The following is a 27,840-nucleotide window of genomic DNA, read 5'->3' as shown; positions in this document are numbered from 1 at the left end:
CACCAGAGGGCGCAGCTGCCACGCACAGCCCCGGGACTGGACTGCCAGGGCCTTCATCTGCCTAAAGGCAACTGCCAGCCGCCTCACATCATGGACTCCTCCTCCTCCGCGATCTCGCGGTCCACTTCAATAGCTGTATTCTCGAAGCTGGTGATACCACCATACTTGCGCATGTGCACCATCAGAGGCTTGGGCGACTGGCTTCCGGCCAGCGTGGCCACATACATGCCTGTCCGGTTTTCCTCCAGCGATGGGCCCCAGTCCATGGCCGGCCGGCTGGCCTGCTGGAGCCGCTGTGGGCAGAGAACAACAATGATGAAATCAGCGATATTCGGGGAGCACTTATTGCGGCCAGGCACCCTGCCAAGACCTGACCACCTACTGAGTCCTTGCAGCAACGCTGAGGGGCTGGAGGTGGCACCATTACCTCCCTAGGGGCAGAGTCGAGATCACGCCTTGATGTGAATCTTACTCAGCCACTCAGGACACATGGGCAGAATACGTAATTTCTCAGTGCTCTGCTTCCTCCTCTTTAAATTGTGAGTAATGATCCCCTCATAGGGCTGTATAAAAGTCTCTGGATAGCACAAATGGTTAAGCACTTGACTACTAACCGGAAGGTTGGTGGTTCAAACCCACTCAGAGTCTTCTTGGAAGTAAGGCCTGGTGATCTGCTCCCAAAACGTCACAACCTTGAAAATTCTATGGAATGTGGTTTGCTTTTACCCTGCCCATATGGGGTCACCAAGAGTCCAAATTGACTTGACAGCAACTAATAACAACATATGGCTGTTGAGGACAATGAGATGATGCACTTAGCACAGTGGCTGGGTGGCTGTTGTTATCTGTTGTTGACTCAGTCCCTAACTCATGACCACTCATGCACAATGGGATCAGACCATTGTGACCCATAGGGCTTTCACTGGCTCTTATTCCTATTATTTTCCATTTGATTTTTGGAATCAGATTACTAACCTTTCTTCCTAGTCCATCTTATTCTGGAAGCTCTGCTGAAGCCTGTCAGATCCCAGCAACACACACAGCACTGCCGACAGACCCGTGCTGGCTGTGCACCAGGTGCACTGACTGGGACTTGAACCCAGTCTCCTGTATGGAAGGCGGGAATTCTGCCACTGAGTCCCCACTGCTCCCCAGAACAGCTCAGGAGCCAGATAAATGGTGGATTTTGTTATAACTGCATGGTAGTGGGCCCTCCTCTGAGCACCAGAAGGTCAATCCAGGAGCTTACTCTGGGTCCCCTTCCCCTAAACGGTGAGCACTAAGGGCTGGAGGCTTTTGGGAAAGAGTCCTGGAATGAGATGGGGACAGCAGCTGGCCTCCTGGGTCCCTTCCATCCCTGACATTCTGTCTTGTTCTGACTCTGATGTCTCATGTCCCCTTTCTAAGCCCCAGTTTGCATGGAAGGAGGGAGCTGACCAAGAGGATGACTAACTCTGGACCTTCTAGGAGTTCCTTTTTCTCAGACCTCATACCACATTCCCTAAGCCCACTGCCTGTGCTGCCAGGGAAGAGAGCTCTCAGGCCCTTTACAGAAATGGAGGCAACTAGCATTAAATGGAGCCCTACTGGGTAGTGCTTGCAAGAGAGAAGGTGGGTCATGCCCTTAGCCAGGGTCTAGCATAGTTTATACAGGAAGCATGGCGGTATTTACTAAAACTTATTAACAACATGTTACTCCACTGCTCAGAAGGTTACTAGGATTTTCTCATCTCACTTTGAATAAAATCTAAAGTGCTCACATGACCCACATGGCCCCCACTGCCCTCCCTCCACTCACTCTGCCCTAGTCACCCGGGCCAGCTTGTTGTTCTCAAACAGGCAGCTCCTCTTGCCCCAGGGACTTTACTTGGGTTGGCCCTTTTGCCTGGAATGCTCTCCCCCTAATATCCACATGGATCACCCTGTCCTTTTAGTCAAGTCTCTGTCACCTCCTTAGAGAGACCTTCTCTGACTACCTTTGCTGAAATACCATCCTCCATCACTCTATTTCTATACTGTTGTTTTTTTTTTTTTAATATAACACTTCTTAGTACTTCTATGCATTTATTTGTATTGCCTGCCTCTTGCATTAAAATACAAGCTCCTTGAGAGTAAGCACTTGGATTTGTTTCCAGCTGAACTGAACACTAGGGCCTAGACAGATGGTTGGTTTCTCAATCTGTGCACCACTCACACATCAGGCTAGATCATTCTTTTTTTTAATGCATTTTATTGAAATATAATTTATGTACAGTGAAATACACAAAACTAAAGTGACATGGGTCAATGCATTTTTTTTTTTTTTTTGCAGTGTTCCCTCCCCTCCTCTCTCACCCCTGGCAACCAACAAAGAAAGTTTCCCTCCATATATAAACCTTTTCTTGACCCTCCTCAACAATGAACTAATACTATATCTGTCCTTCTGTGATTGACTTATGTCACTCAGCATAATGTCCTCTAAGTTCATCCATATTATGTGGTGTTTTGTAGACTCTACATTATTCTTTAGTGCTGCATAGCATTCCAGTATGTGTATGTTCCATAGTTTAGTCATCCACTCTTCTGATGGGCACGTAGGTTGTTTCTATCTTTTTGCTATTGTAAAAAGTACTGCGATGAACATGAATGTGCATATGTCTGTTCCTATCCTGGCTTTCACCTCTCTAGGATATATACCTAGTAATGGGATTGCTGGGTCAAATGGTATCTCCAATTCCAGCTTTCTAAGGGATCGCCATATTGCTTTCCACAGTGGTTGTATCACTTCACAGTGCCACCAGCAGTGTATGGGGGTCCCAATCTCTCCACATCCCCGCCAGCATTTGTGATTTTCTGTCTCATTGAACCTTGCCATCAGTGCTGGGGTGCGATGGTATCTCATTGTTGTTTTGATTTGTATCTCTCTGATAGCCAATGATCGTGAGCATCTCTTCATGTATTTGCTGGCCACCTGAATATCCTCCTTGGTGGAGTGTCTATTCATGTCTTCTGCCCATTTTTCAACTGGATTATTAATTCCTTTGCTGTTGAGGCATTGGAGTTTTCTATAAATCTTGGAGATAAGTCCCTTGCCAGATATGTAATTATTGGCAAATGTGACTTTGTTGCTGTCATTTTTGTTATGTGCTATTTCATGGTATCGATTTCTTTGTTCCATGTAATTTTCTATTCTGAGCTCATTTTGTTTATGAATCGTGTTATCACTTCCTTCATTGCTATTTGTTGTTGTTGTTGTTGTTATGTGCCGTCAAGTCGGCCCCGACTCATAGCGACCCCTCCTTGGGTTTCCGAGGCAGTATCACTACGGAAGTAGGATTGCCCAACCTTCCTTCCGAGGAGTGGCTGGTGGGTTTGAACCACCAGCCGTCTGGTTAGCAGGCAACTGTCTTAGCCACTATGCTACCAGAGCTCATTGCTATTTAGTGTTTGCTAAATATTTGTGCTGGTCCTCTTTCTTATTTCGATGTGAAGGTTTGTCCTTTTTCTTTGCGGTTATCCTGTGATTTATAGTTTTCTTCCCAAGTTTAGAATAGTCTGTTCTATCTTGTAGTTGTCTTGAGTTCCCTACCATCTAGAAATTCTGTAATGACACAGTTTTTTCCCTCTTTTTGGTTTGTAGTTGTCCTCATTTGTTAATTGATGTCTCTGGTTCACAATCTTGTAGGCTTTTCACAATCTTGTATACTTCCATAGCTGGGTTGGTTTCTGGATTATATCATCATGTGTGTTAATGGTCAGTTGTTGTCGGTTGTTCTTGCTTCTCTGTCGAAAGGGCTCCCTTTAGCATCTCTTGTAAGGTTGGTCTGGTTTTAACAAATTTCCTTAATTTCTGCTTATCTGAAAATGTCCTAATTTCGCCATCATATTTGAGGGACAATTTTGCTGGGTACATAATTCTTGGTTGGAAATTTTTCTCTTTCAGGGTTTGATATATACCATCCCATTGTCTTCTTGCCTGCATGGTTTCTGTCGGGAAATCCGAGCTTAGTTTTATTGGCTGCCTCTTGTAGGTAACTTTTCGTTTTTCCTGTGCTGCTCTCATGATTCTTTCTTTGTCTTTGGTTTTGGTGAGTTTGATGATGATATGTCTGGGTGATTTTCTTTGGGGGTCTATCCTGTTTGGGGTTTGTTGGACTTCCTGAATGGATAAATTCTCATCTTTCATCATACCAGGAAAATTCTCTTCCAACAAATCTTCGACAATTTTCCTTGTGGAAATTTGTCTCTTCCTGTTCTGGAATTCTGATTACATGTAGGTTATTCCTTTTGATGGCATCCCACATGAACCTTAGGCTTTCTTCACTTTGTTTTGATCTTTTTTTACTGATTTATCCCTTTCCAAAGAAGTGTTCAGGTATTTGCCTTCAATCTCCCTAATTCTGCCTGTCATTGATTCAATTCTACTCTTTGCTCATTCAATGTGTTACCTAGTTCTGAAAATTTAGTATTAATTTTCTGGATTTCTCTGTGTAGATTTTGTGTAATTTCTAATTTTTCATTTACTTTGTCATTTTGTTCTTGTATTTTCTTTCGAAATTGTTCTAGGGTTTTCTCTGTGTTTTCCTCAATTTTGTCAGTGTTTTCCTTGATCTATCTCTCAATTCATTGAAGATACCTAAATATAATTCTTTTGATTCCTTATCAGGGAGTTCCAATGCTACATCTTCCTCAGGGATGTGTTTTGGGTCTGTAACCTGGTCCCTTGTTTCTTCCGCTTTATCTTGCTTCTTTGTGTGGACTGTGATGCTCTGTTGTTTCTGAGGCATTGTGACGTTTTCATGTTTACATTTAATTGGTGATTGTATGTTGGAGTGACTTGCCCATGATTTTTGTTTTCTTTGTATGTTATCTACTTAAGCAGGGTGCTGTGCTCCTCTATTCACTAGTTGACAGCACTTATACACTCACCACCTGTCTTCTTTCCTGTTGTCAGCCTCTTATATTTCCCTGCTGATCTTGGCAAACAGAGCCTATTCTTGGGTCCCTGGAATCCAAATGAGAATGCTGTCACTTTAAAATCCAAAATGGCTGCCACTTGGATTCAAAATTCAAAGATTCAAAATGGCTGTGCCCTCAGTCACTTTATATATCCAAAATGGCCACCACTTATAAACATTCAAAATGGCTGCACCCTTAGTCACTTTAAATATCCAAAATGGCTGTCGCATGTAAACTATCAAAATGGCTGCATCCTCTGGACAGCAGAAAGTCCACAGCTCAGGTTGTCTCCCTCCTTGCTGTTTCCCTTCCTAGTCATAGGCCATCAGTATAGTCGTCCCTGCAGCCCTTGGTGACCAGGGCTGATCTTTAGGTCAATTCTCAGGTCCCAACACCACTTGGAGATATTCAGGCTGCTGGTCCCATCAGAATAGCTGGCAGTCCGCAGCTCCAACCGTCTCAGTACTCACTGTTTTCATTCAGGTTTTTCCACTAGTTGGTGCCTAATCCACTTCTGTATAGTTCCTTTCAAAGCTCAGGGCTCTGGGATTATCTTCTGTATCTCTGTCAATTGGTTTTTCTTTTCTTTGTTGAAGAGGGTCTGTGTCGCTTGTCTGCCTATTCCTCCATCTTACTGGAACTAGATAATTCTTTTATAAGGAGCTCTAGTGGCATAGTGCCTAAGGCATTTGACTGCTAACCAGAAGGTTGGCAGTTCAAACCTACCAGCCACTCCGCAGAAGGAAGACTGGGAAATCTGCTTCTTTACCACCTCGGAAACCCAAAGGGCATCACAATGAGTCAGAATTGACTTGATAGCAGTGAGTTTGGTTTTGGTTTTGTAATTCTTTATATGGGGGCTGTTCTGTGCATTAAATAATGTTTAGCAGCATCCCTGACCTCCAGCCACTAGAAACCAATAGCATACCTCGCACTGCCCTCCCCATTATAACTGCAAATTGTCCAGGCCATGCACAGTGTCCTATGGAGGTAAAATCACCCCCAGTGAGAATTCTTGGCCTAGAACTGAGTCCTCACTATGTGCCATCTCCGAGATAAGTGTTGATTCATTAATCTCTACATTATCCCTATACTATCAGTTCCCATTGAATTCATTCCGACCGTGTGTGTGTAGAACTATGCTCCCTAGGGCTTTTAGTCGCTGATCTTTCAGAAGTACATAGCCAAGCCTTTCTTCTGAGGAGTCTCTGGGTGGATTTGAACCTCCAGCCTTTTGGTTAGCAGCCAAGCATGTTAACTGTTTGCATCACCCATGGACTCCACATCCCTATGATGACAGTCAAAAAAACAAACAAAAAAAACCAAGCTCACTGCCATTGAGTCGATTCCTACTCATAGTCATCCCCTTTGGGTTTACGAGGCATCAAATCTTCATGGAAGTAGATTGCCCAGTCTTCCTTCCGCAAAGTGGCTGGTGGGTTTGAACCACCAACCTTCTAGTTAGCAGTCAAAGAATACTGTTACTTTTATCCTCTACCTCCACAGATATTATCTGAAAGTAAAGCTCAGAGAGGCCAGTTAAGTTGGCCAAGGTCACAAAGGTAGGACATGGTGGCACTGGGACTTGAACCCATGCAGTCTGACCCTATCCTGGACTTTCAATTCTGTTTGTTTTTCTGCCTCCTACAATGCTAAGTATGTTGATGAGCTCATTTCCTTCTTACAGCAACCCTACTGGTAGGTATTACTGTCCCCATTTTAAAGATGGAGACACTGAGGTTCAGAGAAGTACTACTGTAACTTTCGTAGGGTCATGCTGCTGCACATGGCAGAACCTGGATTCGGCTCCTAGTGAGTCAGTGCTGGCAGCCCTTTGCAATGCTCACCCCATATGCTCAACAGCTTGCCCCAGTGGGTGCTGGGGCTCCCAGCAATCCCAGCTGCTCACTAGCAAGGCTTGAAGACCATTACCCTCCTGGGAGCTGGAGCCTCCCTGCTGGAGTAACTCCCCACCCCCAAGACACCAGGACGCCCTCTCCTCCTTCGCTTTATGGACACCCTGGCTCTCAACCAAGGAGGCAAGCCCCCATTTAGTAACACAGGTGGGATTCCTGAGGCTCAAAGAAGGGTTTGCCCCAAGTCACACAGCAGTTGGAGGCAGAGCAGTGGCTGAACTCAGGGCATGGTCTGGGGGACATGGCCACAGCCGTTTCTGCTAGGGCCAAGGAAGAGCCCTAAGCTGCTCCTGACTGGGATATGAAGGGGTAAGAGATGTAGCCGAGGGGTAGTGGAGCTGTATGGAGGAGGGTAAGCTGATTAGGGGTCTGATTGGTACTTGCCAATTTCCCTGGTATAAATATTCCCACTGTGGGAAGCTGCTTGCTATCAATGGTTTAAAAACCATTCACAACATTCCTAAATAATGATCAGTTAGCCATCTTGAGTCTATACTAACTGTCACTGCTGTCAGATTGGATTGAACTCATAGTGACCTCTCCTTGGGTTTCAGAGGCAGTATCACTACAGAAGTAGATTGCCCAATCTTCATTCTGAGGAGTGGCTGGTGGGTTTGAACCGCCAGCTTTCTGGTTAGCAGTCAAGTGCCTTAGGCACTATGCTACCAGAATCTATACTTGTTGTTGTTGTTGTTATGTGCCGTCAAGTCGGCCCCGACTCATAGCGACCCCTCCTTGGGTTTCCGAGGCAGTATCACTACGGAAGTAGGATTGCCCAACCTTCCTTCCGAGGAGTGGCTGGTGGGTTTGAACCGCCAGCCGTCTGGTTAGCAGGCAAGTGTCTTAGCCACTATGCTACCAGAGCTCACAGAATCTATACTAGCTGGTTCCAATCCTAGAGGTTCTTAGGCTCTCTCCAGGCCCCAGCAGGCTTACTCCAGGACCACCCACCATGACTCTTGCCACCAGAGGGCTCCACACTCAAGGCCACAGAAGTGGAAGGTCCATGTACAGAAGGCACCCCTCATCCCACTTTTAGGAGGCTCAGAGAGGGGCCGGATCTCATGGTGGTTACACAGTATGTCAGCGGGCCCACAAAGGGTTATTACTCCCCTTTTCCAAGGCTGCAGATCCCCACACCAAACAGTTTGCACTTTCTAAGCTTTCTGGGTCTCTCCACAAAGCCCTAGCCATGGGCTGTTCTCACACCATCATTCCATCCCAGGCCACCCATGGGTCAAAGCAGGGTTCCTGGGTAGGAGGAAGGTGATACACCACTCCCAGGGGTCCCTCAATGTTGAGTCCCAAAGGGAACTCTGGGCTGGTGACCCAAGTTTGAATCCTGATCTGGGCTTCATTCACTGTGGAACTTTGGGTAAGTCCTTTGTCCTTGTAGGTTTCCCAAGACATGTGAAGATTGGCCAGCATCAGCATTAGAAGCCCTGTGTGCTGTAAGGGGCCACAGGGCAGGCAAGTTTGAGCTGATTGATAGCTCAGGTTACTGGTTAGAAAAAAGGGTTCAGGCTAAAAGAAACTTGCAAAGGCCTGGATAATGTGTTGGTGCAGATGTTTTCTGTTCTATTGGGTGAGGGCAGGGTAATAGCACAGGTTGAGGGGGCTGGGGATGGAGAGGAGTGGAGAGACTCACCTCCCAGAGTGAGCCCTCCTCTCGGAGCACAGCCACCAGCATGCCAGCTGGGATCATGAGGCAGGACAGCAGGCCCATCAGGATGCCCAGGAGCTCCGCCCAGGCTGGGAAGCGGTAGCTGCCGTACTCTGAGGGCTGGTATTTGATGATGCTGTATACCAGCAGGGCCTGCAGAGTGAGGGGATGCAGCATCACAGCAGGTCATAGGCAGGCCCCAGGGCTTGGGATAGCCCAGGTCTGAGTTAACTTAAGGCCTAAAGCCATCCCTAAGAGACCCCAGCTCAGAGTCACCCAGTGTCTGAGAAGGCCCAGTCCTAAGTTGCACCAGAACCTGAGATGGTCCAGGCCTAGGGTCTTTGCAAGGCCTAAGAGCCTAGCTCTGAATAACCCAACTGCCTGAGATGTCCTCCCCCTAAGCTGCTCTAACCCTGAGAAAGTGCGGCCCCACGGCCTCAGCCCTGAAGCCTGAGAAAGCTCCATGTATTTTGCCAACCAAGGAGCTAGGCCCAACACAGCTACAAAAAGGAGGGGAGTATCCCAGGATCCTGGTGCCCATCCACCTTGACAGAGACTCTACTCTGGGCCAGGGCAGCCCTACCAGACTGAATGCCCAGGGGGATGCCTGCTTTCAGCCCTGGCACCCCAGCAACCCTCCCTCCTACCCCAGTTACCAGGAGTGTGGCAGGGGACAGGAACAGCCAGCAGGCCCTGAAGTAGAGGCCGGGCTTGAATCCCAGCATCATGTGGATATCACGGCAGAACCTCTGGATACCTGGATACACAAGGGGAGGGGAGGAGGAATGGCCCCACCCATGGCCCCACCCATGGCCCCACCCATAGCCCCACAAGCACCAGCAGCCCCTCCTCTACCCCAGTTGCTTCCACTGGAAACCTTGGCCTTGGGGACCAGGGACTCCAGGAGAGACTCCCACTCACCCACTGTGGGACACCTGGCACTGCCTCCCACAGCCCTTCTCACCGTACACACGGGTGACAGCAAGGCACGTGGTGATCACTACCACCATTAGCCCGAAGCTGGCGCTGTAGTCATCCAGAAGGACCAGCCAGTACATGCCCCCCTGGAACACAAGTCACAGTTCTGGGGGCATCTCCCCAGCTTTTTTCTATGCTGCAGCCCCCTTCTTTAAACAGGAAGTGATCAGGCAAGTAGCCAGGTCAACTGGAGAACAAGATGATGCTGGTATGACAGCTGAGCCTTTTATAGGCACCATTGTATTCTATTTTCACAACAACCTATACACTGATTTCCCCATTTTATTGATGGGAAAAACCAGGCTCAGAGACATTAAGTCACTTGTCCTGAGGTCGCTCAGCAAGTGCAGAAGCAAAGTTTCTACCTAAGAAGTTCAGACTCCAAAGCTTGAACTTGTAATCACAAGGCTAAGCTGTTTCCACCTTGGGAAATTGTTGTTGTTGTTGTTATGTGCCGTCGAGTCAGCCCTGACTCATAGCGACCCCTCCTTGGGTTTCCGAGGCAGTATCACTACGGATGTTGGGTTTGCCCAACCTTCCTTCCGAGGAGTGGCTGGTGGGTTTGAACCGCCAGCCGTCTGGTTAGCAGGCAAGTGTCTTAGCCACTATGCTACCAGAGCTCCCTTGGGAAATAGGACCTCCCAAAGAGGAACATGTGGGTGGCTCAGTGTTTGTTCAGCCTGGCTCAGCATCTGCCCAGCCTCACCCTGGCTGGCTACCCCACTGCAGCACCACTCACATCCGTGGTAAGAATCAGCCCCATCAGGTACATGGCCACACAGATGAGCCCGGAGAACACGGCCTTCTTAGGCCGCAGGTAGTAGGGAAACTCGTCCGTCACAGCTGTCACGATGGTCTCCAGAAAGGCAAACTGTGGGTGGGGGGGGATGGATGGGGATCAGAATGTTGCTCCCACACACACACAGACACAGCACTCCCACATATGTATATGTACTCATATACTAACATTCACTCAACACACACATGCACTCACATATACACACACACATACACACAAACACACATCCACTGGCACGGAAAAGGCTTACCTGGCTGTCCAAGCCAAGAGTCAGAAGCATGAAGAAGAAGAGGAAGGACCAGAAGGGCGACAGAGGCAGCATGGTCATGGCCTGTGGATAGACAACAAAGGCCAGGCCAGGGCCTGGGACCAAGGGCACAAGGGGTCAGCAGCCTGGGGCACATGGAGGACCCCACATACACACTCACACATGTATAGTCATACCCACTTGGGCACACTCATTTAACAACCCAGAGATGTACACTCAGTGCACACTTCCTATAATTTCTCACTCCTAGGAGCCAGGCCGCACATTGTAAGTGCTCAAAAATCACAAGTCTGTAGAATAAATGAATTAATAATGAGCACATGAATAAACACAAAGCCCAAATCTAGAACCTCATTTGAATACACTTACGTATATAATCATTTGCACAAACAATTCCACTAACGTGTGTGTGTGTGTATATATATATATATATATATATATATCCATTGGCACAGCCACAGGACACACTGATTCACAAGGTCATTCGCATCTTCCATTCATTTGCATATAAACATTCTAACACAGGATATGACTCATTTGGATAAACAAGGCACAAACATAAGACAATCTCACACACAAACTGGTTGACCTCCTCACAGAGCTTAATGCACACTCATTCGCACATCCATCCCTTTGCACGTGGACACTGAGAGACCCACTAAGACACACTGGTTTTTGCACATGCATGTGTATATGTGTGTGTGTGTGCACGTGCACGCACGCGCACACACACACGTGGCATACTCATTATAACTTATTGGTCCACACATATGCTCACTTGCCTATCCCCAAATGTGTCCCAACACATACCCACACCCCACAGGACCTGGCAGCTTGCCCACCTGCTTTGGCTACTTGGTCCACAGGCACACCCAGCTCCTGAGACATGTAGCCCAGCACAGAGAAGATGGCGAAGCCAGCCAGAATGCTGGTGATGGCATTGCCCAGTGTGACGATGAAAGTGTCTCTGTCAGCAGAAGTCCAGGTACAGGTCAGGGTGAGCCAGTACCCCCACCTTCTTGACAGTCACTGTCCTCTCCCCCTCTCACCCCTGGGGTCCAGGAGGCTGTAGGCACTGACCTATAGATGTTCTGGTGAAATGTGTTGTAGGAGGCAAAGGTGAGGAGACCCCCAAAGCCCACACCCAGGGAGTAGAAGATCTGAAGGGCAGCCTCTATCCACACCTGTACCAAGGAAGGATGGAGAGGGAGGGCAAAGGGAAGGGTTGGTGGGCAGCAGTGTCCATGGGTCCAAGGAAAGAGAAGAGAGGGGGTGGGGTGAAAGACAGAGGACATGAGATGGCGAAGTGAAGATTCTGGCTGACAAGTCACATGGCTGGGAGCAAACCCCTGCTCCAACACTTGCACTGCAGGACTTGGGCAAGTACTTTCCCTTCTCTGGGCCTCAGTTTCCCTATTCAGGGCCTAGAGAATGATCCCTAAGCTTGGCTCAGTTCTGAAGGAAATATTGTTTAATGTAAATTTTTCAATAGATTCATCTTGACAGTAATACCATGTAACCTCTTTACTTCCTCCTTGGAGTCAGAGGGATGTAGACTTGGATCCCAGTTTCACACTTCCTAGCTGTACAGCCTGGGCAAGCCACATTGCCTCTCTGGACCTCAGGTGCCTCATCTGTAGTAGGGAGATAGTACTAGTGTCTATTTCATAGGATAGGACCAGTTGCTGTCCAATCGATTCTGAATCACAGCAACCCCATGTATATCAGAGCAGAACTGTGTTCCGTAGAGATTTCAAGTGTTGAGTTTTTGGAAGTAGATTGCCAGGACTTTCTTCCAAGCTACCTCTGAGTGGACTCAAAACACCAATCTTTCAGTTAGCAGCTGTCTCTGTAACCATTTGTACCACCCAAGGAATTTCACAGGGGGTAGTAAGGATTGAGTGACTAGATACATGCAAAGCGATAGAGCAGGGTCAGGCACACAGTCATGGTCAACAAATAAATGTTAGCTGTCATTATCATAAGGAGCTCTGGTGACACAGTGGTTAAGCATTCAGCTGCCAGCCAAAAGTTCAAACCCACCAGCCACTCTGTGGGAGAAAGATGAAGCAATCTGCTTCCGTAAAGATTTACAGCCTTAGAAACACTATGGGGCAGTTCTACTCTGTCCCATAGGGTCTCTGTGAGTCAGAAACAACTTGATAGCAGTGGATTTTTATTTGTTTGTTTTTTGGTCATTGTCATTATTATCATTTTTATGACTAACTCTCCTTGGAATCAGACAGATCTGGTTTGAAATCCCACTTTTGCCATTCCCTAGCCATGTGACCCTAAGCTTATCACTAACTCATCATTTCTTCATCTGTACAATGGGGAGAATTATGTCTACATCATGGGGTTATTAAGAATAATAAATGAAAAAGACATACAGAAATTGCCTAGCACTGGGTGCTCACCAGATGGACAATACCCACCCTTTGCCCTGCTCCCTCTTTTTCAAGGTATCCTCTTCCCATTCCCTCCCCCACCTTGAGCACCTCACCTTAGAAGACAGCAGGTGGTGGAACTGGGGGGTGAGATAGAACTGGATGCCCTTCCAGGCCCCTGGGAGGGTGACTCCACGAACCAGCAGCATGAGCAGGATGAGGTAGGGGAATGTGGCCGTGAAATACACCACCTAAGACCATGGGTGGGAGCGAGGGCAGGTGACTTTCCTTCTCCCTTGGTCCTCCTCCTGAAATTCCCATCTTAGTTACTTGCCTCCCCACTCTTCACATCACCCAAGCTGGGAATCAGCCATCATCCATGATGCTGCTCTTTTCTTCCTCCCTCCCTCTGTCCCTTTCTCCTTCCACACATCCAGCCTATCAGCAAAGTCCTGTCTCCCTGCTTCCAAAGACCACCCCACATTCATCCACTCCATTTTCACTGTGGGTCTGCTTTAGACCACATTTCATTACAATTCACTTGGATGATGACAGGAGTCTCCTTGTGGCTCTCCTTCCCCCATGGCTAGCTCCCCTCCTCCCACAAACCCAGTTCTTGTGGTTATCCAACAGTCAACATTCCCAAACTCCCCTCTGCTCTTTCCTCTTCCTTTCCCCATAGCTCCAGCCATTCCTCTCCACAAACACTATCAGGTCCCAACATCTTCACTCCCTGACTAGGCCATGATTATCTTCCCTCTCTAAATGGTTTCTACTCTATCTTTTCAATCTTCCTTTTAATTGCTCTGTTCCTCTTTGGACAACACTTCTCAGCACTTTCCAGAAGGACAAGTTCTAATTTATAAATGATTGAAGAAACTCAGATCTTTCTGAAACAGTTTTATCATCTTCCCACTCCTTCATAACCTAAAGTAGATATCTGTGTCTTTGCCCTCCCAGCATCTAGTTTGATATCTTCAGGCAACAGTACCTCAACTTCCCCTAGATGGGGCTGAATCCATCCCCAGTTCCAGGGGTGAGCACAGGACCCAGCCCCAGCCAATCAGATAACTCTACTCTCCTGGCTATAGTGATTTGTTCAAGGATGGGTACAAGATGCAGCTTATCCAATGAGACCTAACTCTGGGGCATTTACAAACTGTGGGAAGATAGAGCTCTTCTTAAGTAGATAAAATGCAAGCCTAGAGCTTTTCTCCAACCACACAAAGAAATGTAGCCTGAGAAGAAGCCAATCTAGAGGAGAGTATTACTGAGAGCTCATGAGAGTCAAATTCCTAATAATATTCTTTGAACACCTAGATCCACCTATACCTGAAGCACAACTTCTGGACTTTCCAATTGAGTGTAACAATTGGCTTCCACACATTTTTATCTCAGAGAGCCCTGACTAACATACCTACCCTCCAAGCACTCAAGAAACATTTGCACAAGGAACATTTCCAAGTGCGAAGCACTGGGTAAGGATGCAAACTAAATAACATACGGTCCTGTCCTTGACAGGTTTCTATTCTAGTCAACCAGCCTCACCCTCCATATACCCTCACTGCCACATCTTTCCTCAAGCAGTGCACTTCCATCCAATCTTGAAACCCTCTCCTTTCCCCTCTTTCCAGCTGAAATCTGTTCACCTGTTCACCCTCTCAGGCTCAGTTGGCACCCTACTTCCTGCACAGAACCCCCACCCTAGACCTCCAGGGCCTCCTAGGCTTCACCTTGCCCGAGGACTTGACACCTTTGAGGATACAGAGGAACACGATAACCCAGGCAAGCAGCAGGCAGAGGCAGAGGTTCCAGCGGATATTACCAGGACTCCCGATGCCCTGGCTGCCTTGGATGTGAAGGACGTAGCGGCTGTGGGAGACATGCATGGAGTAAATCTGTGTCCAGCCTGTGAGGTTGTACTGGCCGTTCTCCATTTGACATCCTTCCTGATCCTTCTCTGTCCTTCGACCAGCTCTGTGCCCCTGAGGCTGGCCTCTACACCACCCAGCCTCCCTGTCTCTTTGGCTTCCCTGCAGGTTTGGCCAATGGCAGGCATCAGCAGAGGACTGGAGGGTGTGAGGAGTGAAGGATTAGGGTATTTATATGCACACATGTGCACACACACCATCCAAGTTATGCAAATGGCTCCATTCTTCTGCAGCCATAGCTTCTGTTGGGCAGACCCTCTTCTAAGGCTCCAATTCTCCCCTGGTTCCAGTAACATGGTTTCCTACTCTTGCTTCTTTGGTTTAGGGGAAGGAGTAAGTCTCCCAATTGCTAGTTGCTGGTGCCTCATCTTTCTTTGTGATCTTCTTAACCTCTGTAAAGGCGCTTCATTAAACTCTCTTTAATTAGACCCTTAGAGAGTGCCATCTGCTTCCTGCCTGTACCCTGACAGAAGCTGTCAGCCCTGGCATTTCCATGCAGCAGCTGCCAATGACCATGTCACATTCTTTGGCTTTAAGCTGAAGACCTGAGCCAGTCCTTCCTTCTGGTCAAACATGCTCTTCAGCGGGTACATGGACTTTAGATGGATTTTGTCTGGACAAATGAATGAACTATGTAATAGAGGCAGGTTGTGACCCATTAAGGGAAAATTCCTGATAGCAGCCCTTTACAAGAAAAGGGTTGGGGATACCTGGTGTGTATCCTCTGGACAGCCAATGTCCCCTATCCAGAAACCAGGCTAAGCTGTATTATAGAATCTGGAGTCCTAAGCTCCCTGTCCTTGCCACAGCAACTGAGCAAGCCTCTGAACCTTGTTTTCTCAGCTATAAAATGGCCAACAGGATGGAATGATGGTCAATGATGTCTTTTGACACCTGCATTCACGGAAGGCTGGCACTGTGGTAAAAGTTTTGATCCTCACAACATTCCATTACTACATTATAGTCTTATCTCTCCTATTGGATGAATATGAGATGGGCCTTACTATGTATGGTTCAAACCCAACGCTAAGGGCTTTACCTATACATATAGTAGTTGCTCAATAAACATTTATTGAAAGAATGAATGAATGAACAGGTGACTGAAAAACATCCTAGGAAGAAGGTACCAATATTATGCCCTCTTTACAGAGGAGGAAACTGAAGCTCTAAAAGGTTACTATCACTGCTGTCATCATCATCATTATCAGGTACCATTTATTGAGCACTTACTATATCCACCAGGCTGGATTGTACGTTTTATATGGATTCTTTCTTTTAATCCACACAACAAGCTCTGAAATAGCTCCTATTATCATTCTCCATTTTAAGGATGATGCAACAGAAGCCAAATCAATTGTTCAAGGTCACATAGCTGGTTAGGTGAAGACCTGAGATTAGAACTCAGAGCCCACCGAACACTTGCACACGGATTTGGCCTTCAAGGCCCATGCTGAATCCTTGGGGATGCCATCTCATTCCTTCCCTTAGCTCACCCTTAACAATGCATGGGGGAGGGTGTTCCTATCACCATAGTCTGGGCCTGACCTCCAATACTCCTCGCTGGGGCTGACGGTGCTGGTGAGGTTGAGGGGCAGAACCCCGTTGCCACCCTTGGAACCTCTGTGTTCCAGGCAGAGGTCCGTGTTCCACCAGTTGCCGCAGTGCTCCCAGGGTAGGTTGCTGGTGAGGGAAGCGAAGAGGTAGAAGAGGACGTAGGCGATGATCATGTTGTAGTAGATGGCTACCAGGCCTACGATGAGCAGCATGGCCGCACCGGCACCTGGGGGTGGGGCAGAGAGGCTGCTGGTCAGGCCCTCCTCTGGGCCAGGCTGGATGACCTCCAGAAAGCCTCCATCTTTCTGGACCTTACGTCCCTCTTTGCCTTGAGGAGGGTAGGAGGCAACCTCCCAGCCTCCCTCAGGTCCAACCCACCCTGTGACCACTGAGGGCTCACCTTTGAAAAGAGGGCTGATTTTCCAGACAGCCAAAGGTCCCAGGCTGGAGAACTGGCCCAGAGACAGCTCCAGGAAGAAAAGGGGGATGCCACAGATGGCCAACATGAGGAAGTAGGGCACAAGGAAAGCGCCTGTGACAGAGGAGGGAAGGTGGGAGGAGTCTCATGTGGGTCAGCCCTACACAGCCCAGCTTAAGCCCTGTCCCTTCCCTGACCTGCAGAGACTACCTGGAGCCTTGATGGAGCACCTCTTACATGGATTGGGACTGTATATGCAGATCTGTCTTCTCTTTTATACCTGGAGATCATTGAGGATTGAGGAGGGTGGGGAGGAAGTTTACTCCCTTAACAGAGTGAGGCTGAGAACACTGGAGAAATACCCATGGAGTGAAGGGATGAATCAATGAGTGAGTGCATGGATGGATTCCTCACTGAAGAAAGTGCTAACTCCTCAGTATTCAAACCAGTGCCCTTCAGAATGTGGCTCCAATCTAGTTGTCCCTTACCCTCTCCCCATGCCACTTATGGTTTGATTGGCCTAACATCCCTTCCCCTTTTCTTCTTATATTGGCATCCTTCTCCTTTAGTGCACTGCACACCACACACACACACTCCATATGGCCCTGGAAGGGCTAGTGGCCACACCAGCCAGCTCACTCTGGGCACAGAGCCCAAGCCAGGCCAACTGGAGACCTTCCCTGTGATTCTATATAGATTCGTTCAGAGAGAAGTTCAGGCCTTCCACTAGGGTTACTAAGTCTGGAGAAGATGAGATCATTCCAGAGTTGTCTGTGACCACACCCCATCCCACCACAGCGGGGATGCTGTCTCAGGACAAAATGAGGTCAGTACACAGAGAAATAGAGTGGAGAAATGGGGAGAGAGAGAGTAGAGAAAGAATTGTGAACATTATTGAGTTTTTGGAGTTCAGAAGCTAGCTCTAGCCCTACACTTTCTAGTTATATAAACTTGCCTTTTCTTTGCTTAATCTAGTTTTATTTGTGTTTCTGTCACTTTACCAACATATAGTTAGTTGTTAATGAGTTTGGTAGAAGTGAGAGGAAATATCATGTGCTGGTGAGAGCACATTGGCTCTGGAGAAGACAGTCCCGGCTTGGAATTTTGAGTCTGTCACTGTGTGACCTTGGTATGGAACCAGGCCTCTCCAAGCACCTGCAGCCTCATCCTTATAGAGGTACTGGCTCAGGAGGATTGTCATCAGAGTTAAATGAGAGAGGGCATGGACAGCACCAAGCCCAGGGTCTGACATATGGCAAGTGCTCAACCCTAGCTATTGTTAATGAGGCTAGAGCTGTAGCTGGATGGAGAAGCCAAGATAAAAGAGAATTCTGTTAACATGGAAGAGATGTGGTATTTATAGTCTGAGTGAAAGGAACCAGAAGAGGCAAGATTGAAGATTAAAGGAAGAGGAAATGATTGAAGGAGCAAGGCTGTGGAGGATGGGGTGGGGGAGTAGAGGAATATAGAGAGCACAGACATCTTTGACAGGCAGACACAATCCTGTATCATGAGCAGAGGGAGCCCCTCCATCCATCACTCAGGGCCCAGGAAGTATCCAGCCTTAGGGAGACACGTATAGGGCTTCCAGCTCGGAGTGGAAGGGGTAGTGCTTGGGTGATTAAAGGAAACAAGGTAGAGTGAGTTCCCACTTCCCACTCCCAGGTCATTATAAACTACTTTCAGCTAATTCTGCCCACAGTTATGGAGAAGACAAACCTTACTCCCCCAGAACCTGGTCCATCACCCTAGTCACACTTGAGCAGGATCTCAGACCCATACCTCCTCCATTGGTGTAGGCACGATAAGGGAACCGCCAAACATTCCCCAGGCCCACACAGTAGCCGATGCAGGACAGCAGGAAGTCCAGCTTGCCTGTCCAGTTCCCCCGGTCAGCAGCAAAGTCCACATCTAGGTCTACATCACCCTGGTCACTGGGGGTCATCAGCAGGTCTGGGGTGACGGGCTGCTAGTGAGAGAAGAGAGAGGTGAGGAGAATGGTGAGGCAGGCCAAAACTGTAACCCCAAATAGGAGTATGGAATTGAGTGGGGTGAAAGGTAAAGACAGGAGTCCCTGAGTGGTACAACAAGTTAGCGCCTGGCTACTGACTAAAAGTTTGACAGTTCAAATCTATCCAGAGACAGCTCAGAAAAAAGTCCTGGCAACTTACTTCTAAAAATTGGCCACTGAAAACTCTCTGGAGCACAGTTCTAATCTGAAACGCATGGAGTTGCCATGAGTTAGAATTGACTTGATGGCAACAGGTTTGGGGTTTTTGTTTTAGTTTTATAAAGGTAAGAACATTATATTGGTTCAGATAATCAATTGCTGTCATCTGGGCTGACTACAAACTTACTGGATGAACAGGGTGGCTTAGACACTAAGAAAGCTAACTTGATCTTAGTTTGGCTACCACAGCAGCCAAATCAAGGGCTGGTCCTATTTTGATGATGACAATGATGATGATGATAATCTTAATAAGCAAACTAAAAAACAAACCTGTTGCCATTGAAGGGAGGTCTGGTAGCACAGTGGTTAAAGTATTTAGCTGCTGCCAAAAGGTCAGTGGTTCAAACCCACCAGCCACTCCATGGGAGAAAGATGAGGTGGTCTGCTTCTGTAAAGATTTACAGCCTTGGAAGTCTTATAAGGCAGTTCCACTTTGTTCTATAGGGCCACTATTGAGTAGGAATCGACTCAACAGCAAGGGGTTTTGTTTGCTTTTTGGTTGTCATCATCAAAAAGAACATTTCAAGATCTGTCCTGAAATACAATGCTATGGCAGATAGGATAATATCCATATGCCTACAAGGAAGACCAGTTAATACTACTGTTATTCAAATTTATGCACCAATCACTAAAGCCAAAGATAAAAAAAAATGAAGATTTTCACCACCTTCTACAGTCTGAAATTGACCAAACATGCAATCAAGATGTATTGATAATTACCAGTGATTAGAATGCAAAAGTTGGAAACAAGTTAGCATCAGTAGTTGGAAAACATGGCTTTGGAGATATAAATGACACTGAAGATTGCATGACAGAATTTTGCAAAACTTGTTCATTGCAAATAACTTTTTTCAACAACATAAATGGCTACTGTACACATGAACTTCTTCAGATGGAATATACAGGAATCAAATCAACTATATCTGTGGAAAGAGGCAATGGAGAAGCTCAATAGCATTAGTCAAAACAAGGCCAGGAGCTGACTATGGAACAGACCATCCATTGCTCATATGCAAGTTCAAGTTGAAGATGAAGAACATTAAAATAAGTCCATGAGAACCAAAATATGACTTTGATTATATCCCACCTGAATTTAGAGACCATCTAAAGAATAGACTTGACACACTGCACACAGTGACTGAAGACCAGATGAGTTGTGGGATGATATTAAGATCATTATACATAAAGAAATTAAAAGGTCATTAAAAAGACAGGAAAGGAAGAAAAGACCAAAATGGATGTTAGAAGAGACTCTGACACTCTTGAACAGAGAATAGCTAAAGCAAATGGAAGAAATCATCATTTAAAAGAGCTGAGCAGAAGTTTTCAAAGGGCAGCTCGAGAAGACAAAATAAAATATTATAATGAAATGTGCAAAGACCTGGAATTAGAAAACCAAAAGGGAAGAATATGCTTGGCATTTCCCAAGCTGAAAGAATTGAAGAAAAAAATTGAAGCCTCTAATTGCAATACTGAAGGATTCTCTGGGCAAAATATTAAACGATGTATCTTCACTTGAAGATGGAAAGAATATACAGGGTCACTGTACCAAAAAGAGTTGGCTGATGTTCAACCATTTCAGGAGGTGACATATAGTCAAGAACCAAAGGTATTGAAGGAAGAAGTCCAAGAAGCTCTGAAGGAACTGGAATAAAAAACAAGGCTCCAGGAATTGATGGGATACTCATTAAAATGTTTCAAAAAATAGATGCAGCACTGGGGGCACTTAATCATTTATGTCAAGAAATCTGGAAGATAGCGACCTGGCCAACTGACTGGAAAAGAACCATATTTGTGCCCATTCCAAATAGAGGTGATCCAAAAGAATGTAGGTATTATCGAGCAATATCATTAATATCACACGCAAGTAAAATTTTGCTGAAGATAAATGGTTGCAACAATATGTTGGCAAAGAACTTCCAGAAATTCAAGCCAGATTCAGAAGAGGACGTAGAATGAGGGATATCATTGCTGATGTCAGATGGATCTTGATTGAAAGCAGAGAATACCAGAAAGATGTTTATCCATGTTTTATTAACTACACAAAGACATTTGACTGTGTAGATCATAACAAATTATGGATAACATTGCGAAGAATAGGAATTCCAGAACACTTAATTGTGCTCATTAGAAACCTGTACATAGACCAAGAGGCTTTGTTCAAACAGAACAAGGGGATACTGCATGGTTTTAAATAAAAAAGGGTGTGTATCAGGGTTGTATCCTTTCACCACACTTATTCAATCTGTATGCTGAACAAATAATCTGAGAAACTGGACTATATTATGACACAACCTTGCTTGCTAAAAGTGAAGATGACTTGAAGCAAAGACTTCAGTCTTCAGCATGGATTATACCTCAACATAAAGAAAACAAAAATCCTTACAACTGGACCAGTAAGCAACATCATGATAAATGGAGAAAAGATTGAAGTTGCCAGAGATTTCATTGTACTTGGATCCTCAACCAACACCCATGGAAGCAGCCATCAAGAAATCAGACGTTGTATTGCACTGGGCAAATCTGCTGCAAAAGACCTCTTTAAAGTGTTAAGGAGTGAAGATGTCTCTTTGAGGACTAAGGTGCACCTAACCCAAGCCATAGTATTATTTTCAGTCGCCTCATATGCATGAGAAAGCTGAACAACAAATAAGAAAGAATGAAGAAGAGTTGATGTCTTTGAATTATGGTGTTGGTGAAAACTACTGAAAATACCATGAAATGCCAGAAGAACAAACAAATCTGTCCTGGATCAAGTGCAGCTGGAATGCTCCTTAGAAGAAAGACTTCATCTCACCTACTTTGGTCATGTTGTCAGAAAGGACTAGTCCCTGGAGATGGATATCATGTTTGGTAAAGTAGAGGGTCAGTGAAAAAAGGGAATATCGTCAAGGAGATGGATTGACACAGTGGCTGCAACAGTGGGCTCAAGCATAGCAGGGATTGTAAGGATGGTGCAGGGCCCGGCAGTGCTTCGTTCTGTTGGACAGAGGGACACTGTGAGTTGGAACTGACTTGATGACGCCTAACAACAACAACATGTGCCGGTTGAAACTTGCTCTTGAATGTAGAGTAGCTACAGCAAGTGGAAAAAATGATGAAGTAAAGGAGCTGAAAAGAAGATGTCAAAGGATAGCTTGAAAAGACAAAGTAAAGTATTATGAGTTGTGCAAACACCTGGAGTTAGAAAACCAAAAGGGAAGAACATTCTCATCATTTCTCAAATGAAAAGAACTGAAGAAAAAAATCAAGCCTTGAGTTGCAGTATTAAAGGATTCTATGGGCAAAATATTGAAAAACACAGGCAGCATCAAAAGAAGAAGGAAGGAATGCACAGAGTCACTATACCAAAATGAATTGGTTGACATTCAACCATTTCAGGAGGTAGCATATGATCAAGAACTGATGGTATTGAAGGCAGAAGTCCAAGCTGCACTGAAGGTGCAAAACAAGGCTTGGTGAAAAACAAGGCTTCAGGAATTGATGGAATACGAAGTGAGATGTTTCAAAAATAGATGCAGTGTAGAAGCGCTCACTCATCTATGCCAAGAAATTTGGAAGACAGCTACCTGGCAAACTGACTGGAAGATACCCATATTTATGTCCATCCTAAAGAAAGGTGATCCAACATAAAGTGGAAGTTATCAAACAATATCATTAACACCACATGCAAGTAGATTTTGCTGAAGATAATCCAAAAATAGTTGCAGCAGTATATTAACAACTGCCAGAAATTCAAGCTGGATTCAGAAGAGGATATGGAATGAGTGATAACACTGCTGATGTCAAATAGATCTCAACTGAAAGCAAATAATACCAGAAAGATGTTTACCTGTGTTTTATTTACTATGCAAAGACATTTGACTGTGTGCATCATAACAAATCATGGATAACATTGCAAAGAATGGGAATTCCAGAACACTTAATGGTGCTCATGAGGAATCTGTACATAGACCAGGAGGCTGTTGTTTGAACAGGCTGTTGTTTTAAACTGCATGGTTTAAAATCAGGAAAGGTGTGCATCAGGGTTGTATCCTTTCACCATACTTGCTCTGTATGCTGAAGAGATAATCTGAGAAGCTGGACTATATGAAGAAGAATGCAGCATCAGGATTGAAGGAAGACTCATGAACAATCTGCAATATGCAGATGACACAGCCTTTCTTGCTGGAATGAAGAGGACTTGAAGAATTTATTGATGAAGATTAAAGACTACAGCCTTCAGTGTGTGGTCTATGGTGCAGTCAATTACTTAATGTGGCTCTTTTAGCCATGAGCTTTGTGACTCCTACCAGATGACTAGGAGCTCTGGTAGTGTAGTGCCTAAGGCACTGACTGCTTACCAGAAGGCTGGTGGTTCAAACCCACCAGCCACTCCTTGGAAGGCAGATTGGGCAATCTACTTTTGTAGTGATACTGCCTCAGAAACCCAAGGAGGCATCGCTATGAGTTGGGTCCGACTTGACGGCACCTAACAACAATAACAACAACAATCAGATGACTAGATGGAGCTGTGCAAATGTAATGTGGCTGTGGCCCACTAAGGGGATTGGACAGCTTGCAAATAATGTAAATAAGTTACATGGCACCCTTGTCAGGGTGGGACCGTACAAATAAAGTGTATGAAATCCTAGTGTGGGGAATGGTCAGTTTTGCCTTCTTGCTAGGTTTAAAATGAGCTATTTTGGGGCAAAAGGGGCGAGGGGAATCTCACTACCATGATAGAATATCCAGGAGTAGAGTGTATCCTTTGGTCCCAAGATCCCTGCATTAAACTTCCTCAACCCAGGAGACAGAGAGACAGCTGGGACAGTTTGAGAAAGATGGCAAAAAGCAGAGGCAAAGAAACTGTGGCAACAGGGGAAGCAGAACCAAGAGACCAGCATGGGACAGCCCATGGAGTAAGAAAGACTGAGTGCCTTCAAGCAGGAGGCTTGCTGGCAGAGTGGGGTGCTTCTCTGGGCACCTATTTGCAAAGCTAAAAGAGCTTTGTAACTCTTACCTGAGCATGGCAGAGGCCAAGGCCAGAGAGAAGGATGCCTACAGCATGGCTGAAAAGAAGCTGTTCTGCTTAGAGAATTGTATCCTGACTTGTTTCAGATCCTAAATTGTAACCTGTTACTTCCCTAATAAACCCCATAATCATGAGTATTATCTGTGAGAGTGGTCATTGCAATGGATCATTGAACCCAGCAGAGAAGTAGAGAGTGCTGTGGATAGGACAATCAGTGTCACCACTGGTAAAAAGGTTGGAAGATGGAGGCATGTCTGACCTCTGCCTCATAGGAATCAGTCTTGGGCTGTTGATGTTCTTGCCTCTCCTCCCCTTTTGTGAAGTTAGAGGAAGTTGGATGCTGCGGCCCCCATGTCCTTTTAGTATGGATTATACTTCAACAGAAAGAAAACAAAAATCCTCAAAAATGGACCAATAAGCAACATCATGATAAATGGAGAAAAAATTCAAGTTGTCAAGGATTTCATTTTACTTGGATCCACAATCAATACCTATGGAAGCAGCAGCCAAGAAATCAAATCACAGGTTGCACTGGGAAAATATGCTGAAAAAAACCTCTTGAAAGTGTTAATAAGCAAAAAGATCACTTTGATGACAAAGGTGCATCTGACCCAAGCCACGGTATTTTCAATTGTCTCATATGCATGTGAAAGCTGAACGATGAATAAGGAAGATCAAAGAAGTCTTTGAATTATGATGTTGGGAAAAAATATTGAATATGCCTTGGATGGCCAGAAGAACAAACAAATCTGTCTTGGAAGAAGCACAGCCAGAATGCTCCTTAGAAGGGAGCATAGCAATCCTTTGTCTGACATACTTTGGACATGTTATCAGGAAGGACCAGTCCCTGAAGAAGGACATTATGCTTGCAAAAAGTAGAGGGTCATGGAAAAATACGAAGACCACCAAGGAAATGGATTGACACCATGGCTGCAACAATAGGCTTAAACAGCAACGATTATGAGGATGGCATAGGACAGGGCAGTGTTTTGTTCCGTTGTACACAGCATTGGTATGAGTCAGAGCTGACTCCATAGCACCTAACAACAATATGACCTCATTGCACTAAACATTTTACTCACTTTACCTGATTTCATTCCCAAAACAACCATATGAACTACATATTTCACTTAGCTCCATTTTAATTTTGAGAAAACCAAAGATCAAAGAGGTATCATGACACACCTAAGGGTTTTACAAAGTTAGCTAGTGGGAGAACAGGGTCTTGAGCTCAGTTTTCCATGATGGTAAAACCCATGTCTTCAGCCGCCAGTGTCTGAGTGTTGCTACTGAACTCTAGGCACCATATTTTAAGAAAGACTTTGACAGTTTGGGACCTGTCCAAAAGGCAGGTGGTGAGGCTGGAGGATGCTCATGAAAAGAGGTCACAGGAGGACAAAGGGAAAAGCTGGAACCCTTAGCGCCGAAAGAGGAAGACTTGGAAGGAATGTGGGCTGCCCTGAGGGAGGGATTAGAGTTGTGTTCTGTTGTACAGCATTGGGATGAGTTGGAGATGACTCCATGGCACCTAACAACAATATGTCCTCACTGCAGTAGGCATTTTACTCACTTTACCTGATTTCATTCTCAAAACAACCATATGACCTAAGTATTTTTCTTATTTTTAGTAGGCCCTGTGACTTAAGGGGGCCTACCAAAAGCAGTGTGAATCTTGGCTCAGCAGCAAAGCTACTTAAACCCAGTCAGCATCAGAAAGTTGTGATCTTCCTTCACTGGAGAAGAGAAGAGTACATGGAGGGAATGGAGGGCAGCGGTCTCTCAGGTCTCTTTCCATGATTTGAGGATGATGGGAAGGTCCATTGGGCACTTTCACTTTGGGCTGGCGCTGGGAGATGGAGGCCCTCCTCCAGCCGCTTGGGATACTAGCCCCAAGAGATGCAGGTTGGTGTGTCCATGAGTTACCTGGGCTTATGGCCAGAAAGGAAGGCCAAAGATACCAGGACGTCTGAAATGCAGAGAGCAGTTCCCAACAAGTGGCATGGAATGAGTTGGGAGAAAGGAGCACCCACATCTTTCCTGCTGCCTCTGAGATTCACACTCTATGTCAGAGAAAGCTAGGACTGCAAAGGAAGCCAACTATCAACTAATGTCTGTGGTTTTCAGAGAGGAGAAAGGACCCCCTGCTTCCTGCTGAGGAATGCTCATGGGAAACCAGTGATACTGGACTGAGAGTCAGGAGACCTTAATTTTAGTCCAGGTCTGTGCCAATTCACTCTGGGACTTTAGGAAAGTGCCTTCTGAGCCTTGATTTTCCCATCTGAATAACTAGGGGATTGGATCACTGTTTCCAAAAGCATATTGTTTGGGATGTTCATTGGTGTTCAGCAGAAAAGGGTTGTGGGCTAAAAAAAGTTTGGGAAAAGGTGCATTAAGATGAAGGAAAACAGATTTCTCTACTGCAGGATTTGACAGATCCTTTAAAGAACTAATATGCACTGTGACCTTCCAACTGGGGGCCAGAATAGGCAGTATTCCAAAATTCTAATTTAAGCAAAAGATCTCAAGGAGCTAGTATGCTGGGATATACCTGGGGACTGAGGGTCTTTGGTAATTTTTAATGAGCCTTCTGGTTCTCATGATCTGTGAGGCAGGATTTATCGAACAGACTTCATTGGAGGCACCAGAAGTGGCTGAGGACTAGATCAGAACTTAGCTCAGGGACTCAGTAAATGCCTACTGACCAGACTTGTTCTTTCCCCAAAAGTTGCCCTTCCTAGCACCAGACCAAGTGTGTGTCTATACACAAATCAGGTGGTGACAGAGGTAGTGTGGTTGGGGATTGGTCATACGAGCACAGCCAGGATGATAATGGTGAAAGGAGATGACATGTGTTACAGGATTGAAGGTGTCTGGCTGTGATGACAGGATTGGGGCAATAGGCTTAGGTGACAGAATTGGGGTAACAGTGCTCGGTTGACTGTCAGTGATGGTGATGAACATGGTGGTGGTCTTGCCTGAGGGCCACAGGGCAGTGGTGATGGGAGCAGCCTGGCATGATTATGAATGATGGTGACAAAGATGAAGAGCACGATAAAGTGGCTTTTAAAGTAACTAAGCTCCTAGACAGACCTATAAGGTAAACAATAATGCAAGGGAGGCCTACATTCATTAGAACAATCAACCATACAAGATCAATAGGGAAGCATTTGCCCATGGATAAAGCTAAGAAGGCAGGAAGGGATAGGAAAGAAGGATGAAAGGAAATGGTAAACACAAGGAAGAAGTGGGAAGAGAGCTGTTACACTGTGGGGATTGCAGTCAATGTTACAAAACAAAATGTGTATGAATTGTTGAATAGAAAATTAATTTGCTCTGTAAACTTTACCTAAATCACAATAAAGATAAATAAGTAATTGAGCTCCAAGGTTCTTTAGCTGTGATCTGGTACTTGCTGGGGTGAGGTTAGCAGCTATACCTCTCAGATCTACCTGAAACCTACTCCCTCCCCATCTAATGCCCTATTTCCCCAAGGCTTCCTCTCCAGATTCTTAAGCATCAGCCCTCTGGAACCACTTCCTCCCAGGTAAGATCCAGTGGGGGATGGGAGAGCAGCCAGGTGATGCTGGCCCCTGGCTTTCTGTGGTGAGCTGCCTGTCACCCTGACACTCACCCAGCCCCATCAGGCCATCTGGTAGGGGTCCCTGGTAATGAGGCTCCTCTGATCCCTCCAGAGAAGCTGCCCTTTCCATGCTCACAGAGCAGGTCCTGGTTCTCTGTTTCCAT

General features: G+C 45.9%; 1 protein-coding gene across 1 annotated transcript; it reads right to left on the bottom strand.

The window, feature by feature from the left end:
• Positions 1 to 83: 83 nt before the first annotated feature.
• SLC6A7 (solute carrier family 6 member 7) lies at positions 84 to 27,840 on the bottom strand. Its single transcript, XM_042781354.1, has 15 exons — positions 27,813 to 27,840; positions 26,953 to 27,071; positions 18,635 to 18,821; positions 16,835 to 16,966; positions 16,426 to 16,660; positions 14,683 to 14,821; positions 13,066 to 13,200; positions 11,643 to 11,746; positions 11,405 to 11,529; positions 10,545 to 10,657; positions 10,235 to 10,366; positions 9,482 to 9,581; positions 9,174 to 9,274; positions 8,503 to 8,670; positions 84 to 293 (listed from the first exon to the last, which is right to left on the bottom strand). Exons 1-15 carry the CDS (start codon positions 27,838 to 27,840, stop codon positions 84 to 86), a joined length of 2,028 nt encoding a protein of 675 aa, XP_042637288.1.

The sequence above is a fragment of the Orycteropus afer genome, unplaced genomic scaffold (assembly GCF_000298275.1).
Source record: "Orycteropus afer afer isolate SDZICR_OR568_19922 unplaced genomic scaffold, OryAfe1.0 scaffold00110, whole genome shotgun sequence".
NCBI classification, from domain to species: Eukaryota; Metazoa; Chordata; class Mammalia; order Tubulidentata; family Orycteropodidae; genus Orycteropus; species Orycteropus afer.
The sequence above is the reverse complement of the archived record's forward strand: the minus strand, read 5'-3'. Positions and strand labels throughout refer to the sequence as shown.